The 12,311-nt window shown below is 35.6% G+C and overlaps 1 protein-coding gene across 1 annotated transcript in view; it reads right to left on the reverse strand.

Moving 5' to 3' along the window:
- arhgap10 (Rho GTPase activating protein 10) overlaps positions 1-12,311 on the reverse strand; it is a 55,993-nt gene that overhangs the window by 30,952 nt on the left and 12,730 nt on the right. Inside the window, exons 2-13 of the mRNA XM_008420325.2 lie at positions 11,676-11,771; positions 10,887-10,948; positions 7,133-7,204; positions 6,829-6,930; positions 5,101-5,211; positions 4,312-4,416; positions 3,946-4,075; positions 3,303-3,409; positions 3,078-3,172; positions 1,600-1,681; positions 769-811; positions 616-684 (exon numbers count right to left, since the gene is read on the reverse strand). Coding sequence (XP_008418547.1) covers positions 616-684; positions 769-811; positions 1,600-1,681; positions 3,078-3,172; positions 3,303-3,409; positions 3,946-4,075; positions 4,312-4,416; positions 5,101-5,211; positions 6,829-6,930; positions 7,133-7,204; positions 10,887-10,948; positions 11,676-11,771 — 1,074 coding nt within the window. The remainder of the gene's footprint in view (positions 1-615; positions 685-768; positions 812-1,599; positions 1,682-3,077; positions 3,173-3,302; positions 3,410-3,945; positions 4,076-4,311; positions 4,417-5,100; positions 5,212-6,828; positions 6,931-7,132; positions 7,205-10,886; positions 10,949-11,675; positions 11,772-12,311) is intronic.

Consider the following 12,311-nt stretch of genomic DNA (forward strand, 5'->3'; position numbering starts at 1 on the left):
CAGACACACTACACAGACAACTAATTATGAATCACAAAAGTGTTTTATTCAGGAAATAAGCTTGGTACATAAAATGATTTAAATGCAATGAATACATAAATAACAGACTAAGAATTATTTAAGAAAAACCCATAAATAAATAACATGTGGAAATAATTAATAGAAACTTTAATGTTTGATTAATGTAATGGACCATCAAAGTAAGATGGTGAGATTAAAATGTTAAAGACAAGGTAACCAATCACATGTTGGGGTCTATTTGACTTTTTAGATTATCTAATTCTTGAACGTAATCACTGACATTTACATAAACACTTATAGTATTTATCTAAATGCATTTATTAAGATGCTAGTTGAATTGTTTTCTGATAAATCATTTGCTGGATGGATAATGGTACTTTTGCCCTTGATAACTAATGCAGATTTTCATGGATACATTTATCCAACCACTGGTGTCAAACTCCAGTCCTCGAAGGCCGACATGCTGCCACTTTTAGATGCGTCTCTGTCAACACTTGAATCTCATAATTGGGTCATATGCAGGACACAAGTCCTTTTGGACAGGAATTAGACACCCTTGTCCTAAAGTAAAGATTAAAAATATTTTGAACTCACCTCTCGTTTCTATTGCAGTGATGGAATTCTTCACAAAACTTAAACCCACGTCATCCAGCTGGGCATCGACTACAAGTTGGGGAAAAGAAAAGTTTAAGAACATTTTTTCAGAATCTGTTAACGCCTTCAGACCTTGTGCTGCTAGAAACTTACTTCCTCTTTCCTTAGAGAGAGTTCTTCCAAGATAGCAACCAATCTGAAAAAGGAAAACACTTTCTTTAATAGAAAAAAAACTGAAGCTTCTTTCAGCAATTCCCATCAAAAAGTGGACATATGTTATATGTAAATTCATACATATCACACAAATTGATACATATTAAGTGCTCGGCTTTGTTAATCTTGACGACTATGGATTAAAGCTAATAAAAATTGTAATTTAGTTTCTTGAGGTGGTTGATTTAAATTTTGTGCTTTGATTTTGTTTGTGCCTTACGGTATTTCATCATGGTTTTTTTTGTAAGGTTTGTAAAAGTTTGATTTTAATGTAATGTTTGTTGTGTGGACCTCAAGAAGAATAGTCTCTATTATGGTAGAGACTAATGAAGATCCTTAAATAAAGAAACAAATCTGAAGTTATTTTAAAATCATCTTTAAATAGTAGGATCCTTTTAAAAGTTAAATGTCCATCCAAATGGACATCAAAATTGTGATATATTTTAGCCAGTGCTTAATTATTTATGCAAAGAAAAAAGCATCTGGAAGCAATTTATAGCTTATTTGTGATTTTACATTTATTTTATTTGATTTGTTTAAAAATATTTTTTATGAGTATAAACTCCGACTTTCTTGAACTGCTTGCAAAAAAACAATTTTTCCCTTTATTTAAATGCTGTAAGGGTGTAAAAATTAGCTAGATGAAAAAATAATGTTTTTAAATGAAAAATGCATCACATATGCGTCTAGTAAGTTAACCACAAAAGTCTGCTCTGTTCTAAAACGTGGCATGTGTGTGATGTATATGATAACACCATGAGGTTGACTCACAGGTTCCTTCCCTCCCATGGCGTGCATCCAGAGCTTGTGGTCATCCTCTGACAGCGCCTGCACAGTTAGCGCCGTCCCAGGCCTGTGAGACAGGCATGCCACGTTAGCATCAGACAAAGCCATTGAGTTACTGTACAGCAAGACACTGAGCTATTTAAGTGTAAGGATGAAACATTCAGGGTGCTTAGCATCATGCATGCCAAAAATACACACTTCCTGCCAAGGACACATTCCCCTTGAATTTACTGTAACTACAAACATAAGCCTCCTCAGACTCTCCAACTGGTTTATGACATCCATAATCATGTAAGGCCAGATGGATATCAAATTATTTGCGACAGTCAGAATGGATGCGCACACTCAAATTTCCATTCTAAATAAGGGGCATTGCTCATCTATTAATACTGCTGAAAGGAGGGTGGGCACAATTAAGTTGTTTGACTGAATGGGTGTCTGTTACTGCAGGGGTGAGAAGTCCTGCTTTTACACGCTCTGCAGTCCAAGATGAAATGTAGGTGAAAAGGGACAAAAGCGTTGATGTGGTTTAATTGTGACCTATGAGAATGTCACTGAAGGCACGCAGGAGGAAATAGCTGTCAACACAGTTGTGTCAACACAAGTTTCCTTCATTCAACTCTCATTATCAAAACAAGATGAACTGGCTCAGTCTCTCCCATAGTTTAAGGGGCTAGATTATGTATGTAATTACATATAACTTTATTTCTTCTCTCAGTGTTTATTCAATCAGAACATCTCTAGTGTTCTGACTGGATGTAGCTCCTTGCTGGAGGGGGTATCGGCTGAGACAACGCTGCCAACAACCAAACGTTCTCCCTGTCCTGCTATCAACTTTTTACTTTTCTTTAAGTGCTCCTACATCAGTTCTTCTCTTTCTTTTTTGTGAATATGCTCCGACTTAAAGTCAAATTCTGCTGGATGTTTATTCCTGTTAAAGGGGAGTCTTTAATCTCCATTGTCGGGATTTCTGCATAGTCAACAACACAATGCAAACAATGATCTACTTTTGCTACATGCTTGCCCAGGAGGAGGGAATGCTACAAGTAAATAGATGTGTCTCCATTAGAAAATGTTTGCTAAACTTTTCTGCTTGCATCAAAAAAACACAATTTTGCGATTGCTGTGTTTTCCAGGTCATTAAATAAGAACCGCAATTCAAATCGTACATGGATACATTTTCTCACACGGCAAGTCATTAAGAGATGTTCCCATAGCATTTTTTGTGAAATACACCAGTACACCTCATTCTAGTGCAAAAACTTTTTATTGAAAACATGAGTTTTTTTTAAGTTAGCGTGTTTCCATTAGATCCAATTTGCTCAATTTCATAGATAATGGAAACACAGTTACAGATTCCATACAGTGTGCTTGGTTTCCTGACATAGAAAACTTTTTTGTTTTTGTAAAGTGCCTTGTGACGACTCATGGCATTATAAAAATAAACTGAATTGACATCTTACCGGTCTGTTATGTCCAGCTCCAGGCAGAATCTCCTGTCCCACATGTCTGTTGTTTTGCGAACGCAGGATTTGAGTGTGACGGACTCCATCTCACCCTAAAATGAGTTTATTACTTACACTCTGAAAGGTTTTCATAAAAAAAAATACCTATGCTAAAGCAATAGCTTAGATTTATAAAAAGTGTGACATAAATAAGGAACAGCACTAAATACTGTGACTACTCACAATCTTTCCACCTGATCTGTGGTCAAACGTCACCATGTGCAGAATCTTCTGCTCTTTGACAAAAGTGCAGTAGCGTTTGACCCAGCTTGAACCAAAGGGGGGTGGTCCTGAACAAATTATACAACACAGGAAATTTAAATGTGAAAGGTGTCTTTCATAATACTTTAAGCTGGTTTTCGTGAGACAAATTTTGACTTGTTGGGGTTGATTGTTATACAACAGCTCGGGTTTTAAGTCTTTTTCACAACAGTTATGACAAAGACATTGCATGAACACGGCATCGACATGATAAAGCATACTGAGGTCAGTATTGTGCTGCGGGAAAGCTTCTTTTCAGCAGGACAAAATGATGCGATTCACAGATGCCTTCAATCTGAGAATGAGCAATTTTGCTAAAAAATAAAGCTGGCTAAACAAAGCACTGACTCTCGGGGCCTGAATACAAACGCACGCCACACTTTTCAGTTCAGTTCCACTTCACAGTTGATGATTGAGTGTTAGGTCAATTAAAATAAACTGACATTTGTGTCTGTGATGTGAAAAAATATCTAAAAGTAAATCTGATTGAACAGAAATACTTTCGCAAGTCACTTTATTTCCAAATATGTTTTTTCTAAGTTTCTGCTTATTCATATGACCTCACGTTTTTCCTGCACATAGAGGTATCCTTCAAAACTGATGGGGCTGGTCTGTCTGTATTCTTGTGGTGTGTCTTTGATCCGCTTCATCAGCTCATGCACCTCTGACCGCGTGCCCTCGAATCGACTCCTTGTCTGGGTGGGAGAGGAAGCAAATACACACCCCAGGAAGTGAGTGTAGGATGACCTTCCTAATAGAAGGCCTATGCATTTCAAAACAAGCATGGATTTTTCTAAAAACACAGCAAACTTGATCAAATTTGCTACAAAACACAAAAACAAGCAATTAGACCTTCAATCAAAAACAAAAAAGGAAGGACTTTTATAATATACATGTTCTTATTCATCCGGGATAGTTTATTTTTCCTTACATTCTGAATATTGATCTGCAGCTCTGTTTTATAATGGTCAAAGTCCTTGGCAAGTTCATATCCCTGGTGATAAAAGGTGAATACAGTCTGAAAGAATGCCAGCATCTACAAAAAAGGAAACAAATATGAGTTAATAAAGTGTAACAAATTTCACAAATATAACAATTTTACTGTAGGAGACCAACCAATTAGAAAAATAAACTAAACATTTACAATCTCACACTTTACTTCATATAAATTCATGAGATCGGATGTATCCATCAGGTCAGAAAGAGTTTTCAGTGATTAATGATTGTGCTTTTGTGTGTCAGTTTCTTCTGAAAGCGGTTTTTTACCAAACTGCCGCGTTAGAGCACTTTTTTGCATTAGGGTCCTATATTTGAGTAATAATTTAAGTTGTATGGCTTTCTTACATACATGTGTTTGTGATGTGTTGAAAGATTAATTTTGTTTTATGACATGTTGACTTTCTATCCATAATTGAAGTTTTTCTGAGTCTCAACTTGGGGACAAACTTAAAACGTTAATATTCTTTACAAGGTTTGAAAAGACTTGAGTTCAACCCAACTGATAATTTTCATTATGACTGATCAGTTATTAGTGGTAAAGCATTAATTTGTTGTTTGTCTAACCCAACTATCTAAATATGGCTAAAAAGTTTTAACTAGATTGATGTTGGATTGATGTGTTGATGGATCACATCTGCTAAACAGTTTCAGTTTCTGGTTCTCCCAGTGAGGAATCACCGCTATGCTAATCAAAACTGCATGAGTTTGGTTAGTCACTCACAGGTTCCACACAGTCAAACTTCTTCCTCTCCTGGATCTCCTGCAGCTTGCACACATATTCAAGTGATTCCTCCTGAAAGTGCTGCCTCATGATTTCCACCTGGCTGTCTGCCTGGAGAGGTGGAGAACACACACCATGATAATTACAGACATGTGGAGGAAAGGAAGAAACACACGCTTGCTGCTTGGAGAACTGAACGTCTTCTTTTGCCCTCAAAGTATGGGACTGAATTATTCCTCAACACATCTGCAGTGGGTAAATCTACTGCTGTCAGTAAACTTCACATAAAAATAACTGCGGAAAGCAGGCCTGCCTCAGCACACTGCCTCAGACTCCTAATTTGCAAAGCAAAATCAGAGATGCACGCACACAGGCACCTAACAGGAAAGACAGAAGGACGTCTAAGGAAGTTCATATTAAGGAGTGCTTTGCCAAGGACGGGACAGGCTCCAGTAGTCAGTGTCAAAGTGAACTTTAAAGTTTCAAAAAAATGCCGGAAAGATGAAATGAACGGGAAACTGGAAATGTGGAAAACACCTTAAAATGTAGCCGTTGTGTATAATCTCAAAATCTTATTCATATTTCCCAAACTATTTTTTGTATCCATTTCTTTTTTTCCCTGAACTCCACACTCCATTATACCATTAAAAATGTTGCAAAGCACAAACAAAATGGGTAAAATTATAATCCATTTACAATTTTGATCCTGGGCAACCAATGTAATAACTGTAATTGTGTGTGTTTTTCAGGAATACAAACAAGAGTGAGACTAAGAGCAAGTTAGGGGCCTGGTAGGGGATCTATAATAACCAAGAGTAAAAATTACACAGACCTCAGTTTTAATCCACCATTTCCTGACTGGGAACTGGAAACCATGACTCTTGTCAATGAAAAGGATTTTAAAATAAACAACAGTGCACTACAATGAGAAACGGGGCAGAAATAGGCTTACTGATAACTTCTGTGCTACAGCAAGAAATAAAATATGCTGATAGTTCAATATAATTTGCTACACATTGGATACTGTACAACAGAAGCTAACCTCTACAGTCTTCTTGAACACAGCCAATCAGTGCCAAGGAAAATCAATACAGCTCGTAGATTGGCTGCTTTGCAAACACCAGCCAATAGAAAATCAGGAAGAATGGGGCCTAGGCAGTTCAGCTTCCCAAGCTGCATTTTCTTTAGAATATTTTGGAGCTGCATTCAGTAAATACACAATTACTGAACCACGAATTATCCACCATTAGTTCCTGTAAAACACACGAGCTGAACGTTTACATGCAGGAGTCAATGACATCATCACTGTTCTGTAAGTTGATTATCTTGAATGTCGTGAATGAAGTATTGGTACAGTTAGGACTGTTGATAATGTGTGACGGAAGTTGCTGTTGTTAGCCGTGGATCAGAACAGAACAGGCTGCCGAAGTAATGTTCACAAGTTCAAGCCTCCTTGCTGGCTGGCCAATACAAACAACATGGCATTAACGACGGACAAAAACAAGATGTCAGAAGGGTTACATAAAACGCTGCTGGTCTCCAAGCAGTTCATAATAATCAACTAAAGGTTGTATAGCAACGACTGATCCAGAAACTGTAGAAAGCAGCAGTAGCCCCAAGTCCAACATGTCAGTGAAAACCAAACACAGTAAACAAGCAACTGTAACAAAAAACCTAACTAGAAAGATTTTCTCTTTTTTATTGTTATGTTCTGGGAAAGATAAATACCTCTTGCAGCTGAGGCTCCTTCTTCTTTGCCGACAAATTTAAAAGCTTCTCCAGGGAGCTGTAGTACTTTTCTGTTTCTTTTTCATACCTTTTTCTTTCCGCCTTCCAGAAAAAACAAAACAAAAAACACAAAAAAGTGTGATTAGTTTCAGAAAAACAATATTCAAAAGAATAAAGCTGGCCTCTATTTTTAATCATTAATTGTAGCTGGCAAACAATCTAAAAGGTTATCCTTAAGATTTAAATAGATCCACTAAAATTAAGAAGAAATTTGGAGAAAAAGCAATGAAACATCATACATTACCCTCACGTTACCGAGCTGCTCCTTCCTGAACTTCTCGAGGGGTTTCATTAAAGTTTCTGTGATGTTTCGCATCTATAGAGAGAACAGATATAATTTTATCTCAATAAAATATAATTACTTTCTAGCACTTCCAGCAACTCAAACAAACAGTGGAAACCAAATAATCCTTTTGGTTTATACAGTACAAAGATTTAAAAGTAGGAATTTAAGTGATAGAACAACAAATGATGGACCAAATTATGGTGCTTTTCAACATTTTATATAAATATCCATCATCTACAAATTTGCCAATCAGTGCCAAGGAAAATGAATGCCGTGCCTGGATTGGCTGCCTTGCAAACGCCAGTCATTAGCATGGCAACTGTGCTAATGACTGGCACAGTTGCCATGCTAATGACACCTGTCATTAGCATGGCAAAAAAAAGACTAAGGGTTAGTAGAGGAAGGTAACGCAGTCTTTCTGGGCTTCAGGGGTTCATTGATCTGATTATTGCTCTTCTCACCCAGCTTGTCAGTTTAAAGTTGTGTCCTTCATTGTTGGAGGATGGACTGATCAGAGCTCTGGGAGATCGATTCAAAGCTCAGGGTTTGTGTTTTAGAACAAAACCTGGTTCTAAACCTTTTCAAAAGTGCATTTCTAGACTTGTTTGCTGTGATCCTTGTGTCTTCACAATTCTGTTCTGGGGTTAATCTACAAAACTACATCCCACTTTTAAAATTTTCATCTGCAAATTAACGTTTGAAATCCATCCTGCTTTCTGTTGGTTTCAGTGCAACAAAAAATATGAAATGTTGAAAAGGTGTCAAGTCATTTGCAAGGCACTGCACCAACAGGCCTGTCGCAATAATCAATAAATCAATTAATGAGCTCGTTTTCATTGAGCTTGTTTTCATTTATCAAAATAATTTCCATTTGCATGATTTTTTGTTTTTCTCTTTTCTCTAACAAAACCTAGATGACAGAAGTCTTCTAGTTTTTTCAACTAGTCCTTTTCTGAAGGACAATTTTGTTTACAGACTTCAGTTTCCATTTTATTTGTTGTTATTTGTTGTAATTTAGACATTTAAGATGTCTTTCAGTTTCAGTGTTAAATGTTCATTAGAATTTAAAGTTTATTTATCTTTGAAAATGTGTTTTTGGATTACTATTCCATTACCTTTATATTACTTGAAAATGATCTAAAAACAACAACGTTATAGTTTTTTTGCAATAACCGCTGGTGCAATAAAAATGTGTTACTGTAACAGGTCTACACTGTACTAACTCAATTACTTATGTTGTATTTTTGCATTTTGAATCTATTTCCAACTAAATTTGTAAATAAAATTTGATGCCTTTATGGCCGTTTATGTAAAGTACTACATTTTACATAAACATGAACAGAGAGTTTCTGATGTAACCAGTTAATGTTTTTGTCGTTTCTGCTGCGCTGGCTGCAAGGCATGTCTGCACATGCATACTGCTTTCCTCTGTTTGCAGTGTGACGTCATCACTCTGTGCTGAGCAGTGCTTACCGCTGCGGTCTAGGCTTGGCACAACAATCATATCAGTCAGCCACTGATGACGGGTTCTCACCTTTACCTCAGACGCTACAGACAGACATTACCTGGAAAACTGACTTTTACACAAAATCTCAGGCACTGTAGAAGCGTGCAAGTATCACCAACTATCACTATATCACTAAACAAAAGTCTTCAAATGACTCCAAAGTACTTCTGCTTCTTAACTACCTGAGGTGTGATTTCAGTAGCTCTTAAAATACCTGACTTTAACAGCGCTACCTTAGTCACGTGTTAGTTTTATGAGTAAGGAGTCGCAGAGCTGTGGACTTGCTCCCAGTTGCTCCTTATGAGATTTGTCTTGTTATGTAAACCTATGATGTTTATAATGTCCAACTGCGATGGAGTCAACTGTGCAGCCACTCCCAGGCAGCTGATCCAGAAACATGCACGGTGATGAAAAACTGGTCAAACATTAGCAATAATAGAGGAACTGGTTCACTGTGTCACCTGAATGATGTGGGTATGAAAAATACTCAAAATAAATATCTTCCGAGCGTGTATCAAAGCTTTTTGCGATTATTGAATAGCTAAAGGATTCTCAGTTCAACAGAAGAGATGAGACACAAATGCATTTGCATTCTGGCATAAACTACAATAAATTCCTACATATTATTGGTGTGTTTACAGGTTAAATGTGGAAAATGTTAAAGGAAGTATGAATATATACATGTGTTTGTCCAGCTAAATATAATATAGCTTCTTAAAAATAAAATATATAATTTTAAGAAACAGTAATTTAGGTCAATTCTAACATGACACTATTACCAGAAATAGTTAATTATTCTCTAAATTGACAAGTGAACTGTCCAGGTGGGTAAACATGATTAATATTTTAAATTTTAAAAGAAAAAAAGTTACAGAAAGCATGTCTGACTTAAGAAAATATATAAGATGAAAAGCAACATATTTCAGAATCAGATGGAGATCAAAAATACATGAACTTTAAATGTTAACTGTACTGAAGATAAATACTTTATGGTGAAGGTGGGCCAAAATACCGAGCAGCTGGTAAATTATTCCAGTACTCTGCCTTTTTTTTTTTTTATTGCAGCCACTCGACTCACCTTGGTACACTCAACCAATAAACCAGTGAGGTGCATCTGCACAAATGGTTAACTCTATAAATATACACCAAAGTTTTAAGTAGTTCCAGTTTAATTTTTTTTTATATGTTCCAATCCTTCAGTTTAAAGTTCTGAGGTAACATTACTTTACAAATCCAGCCTAATTAAGTAGGGATGCACAAATCCACTGTTTTGTTTAGTATCGGCCGATACAGATCCAATAAAGAAAAAGTGTGCTGAATTGAATTGTAAATGTAAACTTTGCTTTTTTTCCTTTTTTTAAAATTTGTTTCTGAATACAGACATAGTTGTACTGAATTAGAAATTCATCTGATAACGCTGGACCAGTTCAGCACACTTAAATACACCAATAGTTTCACAAGCTTAGTCCAACTTAAAAACAAAACAACTTTAATTTGTTCATTCACTGCAATTAGGATTGTAAATGTTAATGTAAAATAAATAAACTGGCAAAAATAGGTTAACTACTTTAGCCAAATATGTAAAAATAAAACTGCAACATTTTCACCGATAACCAATCTAGAATCTTTTTTAAATATCAAGACTGATACAGATATCAATATCGGATCGGTGCATCTCAATAATTAAGCTAATTTGTTATAGTGGCATTACACTACAAAGAACAGAACATCAAAATTTAAGTCTATGTATGAAACAAATCTAAATGAATTGTACACATAACTTTAACACTCAGTGTAATATCAATTTAAGAGCAGGGTGAATAATTCCTGCTATTCTGTCTCAAAAGAAATCAGCAGACCAGCTTTAGCTTAATAATCATATTTGCCACATAACCACATTTTCTCACAGAATCTTGTGAGTATGTAACTAAAATGCATCATTATGACTCAATGTGTAAATCAATGTGAGACAAAGAGAATCAAACCATTTCAATTGTAGGAAGCAAAGTTCTACTTTTGCCAGCAAACATTTTTGTTTTATAACCTTATAATAAAACACTTTGCTGAGCCCAAGTCTAATTCACACAAACTGATAAAATTACACATGTGGGCAGTTAAGAAATAATTGCAAAACATTGTGTGCATCTGGTCTCAGACCCACACTTATTTTTCCCAGGGTTGTAAATAGAGTTAAAATCTTCTCACCATCAGCTCTCTTTGGTCCTCTAGATTTTTCAAGAACATGGAAAACTCTTGCAAAGACTCATCTAAAAAAAAAAAAAAACATAATAATTAGAATCACTTATTCATCCCGTCTGTCTCTGTCTCAATACATCTCAGCTGTGCTACGATTATCAATCAGTTTCATAAAATATTATTGAACATCTGCTGCAAATGAGGTTTCCAGAGAAGAATCTAAATTATTTAAGAGTTTGCAATAAAAAAACAAATTATTTAAGAGTTTGCAATAAAAAAACCCAGCTCAACTAGTTAAATAAAATTAAATTCGAAGCATTTTATCTTAATTTAGCATTACATCCTACTTAAAATGTCTAAGGTCTTAAGTACTGAAGACGCTGGTCATCAAGAGTAGTAGTAGACTACTGCAGTAGTCATTAAACTGGAAATTTTTTGCTTAATTTGAAAAAGAAAATCACTTGTAATAAGGTGGCAAGAAATTTATATCATACTTGTTTATTCTTTTATATTGCAAGCAGCAGCTAGTTGTATTAATCTGTCTAGAAACCTGATTTGAAGTGGGGTAAAATTAAGATAAAATATTATAGCGGAAAAAAAACAAAAACAAAAAAAAACTAGCCAAAAAATAAATAAAGGAAATTGCAGTGAGGGTTGAATAATTCTACCTGTGGCTGTTCTTAATTGGCTGGTGGAAAAAGAAGAGTAAACAAACATTTGAAGTGCATTTCTATAAAGACCGTGACAAAACCAGTGGTTAGTTCTGTCATCACACGAGAAGGGAGAAACCACTCTCACCAATGCATTTCTCATCGTCGGTTTTTGCATCGCCGATGTACTCAAACTGAAACTCTCCCAGGCACTGGGCAAACTTTCGCTGAGCCATCCCGAGCTCTGAAAGGTAGTTGCAAACAGAAGAAAAAAAACAAACTTTTAATTAGTGCAAGTTTATAAAAAAAAGTTACATTCACAGTTATAAGAACATACAACAGTACATAAATTAAATCAAATATTGTGCTGAGAGTCGATGCTAGGAAATCATTTACAGTCAAAAGATTTAATGTGTTTGAAAAGTAGGTTTGATGTGTTTGGACCACAATGCTAACATCCTGTCTGACTATATTCTGCTACATCCTGTTAAGCACACATCTATGTACAGAAGATGACACCACTAGAAAGAGCAAGCTTGGCATCTGTCTGCAAGCAAAACGTTACCAAAGACAGCTGTCAACATATTTGCCAGATGTTATGCAAATTGTACCCATAAAAGCAAAAACCTCAACTTTAGATTACCAAGTACACCTATCCAACTGTATGTGGTAGAGGATTTTCAACTCATTACGTTTTCTGCAAAAAAAAAAACATATTTACCACTAATAAACATTGTATCAATTAGGATTACTGAATCTTTGTGTTATTTATTAATAATGTAAA

This window comes from Poecilia reticulata, linkage group LG1 (genome assembly GCF_000633615.1).
Source record: "Poecilia reticulata strain Guanapo linkage group LG1, Guppy_female_1.0+MT, whole genome shotgun sequence".
NCBI lineage: Eukaryota > Metazoa > Chordata > Actinopteri > Cyprinodontiformes > Poeciliidae > Poecilia > Poecilia reticulata.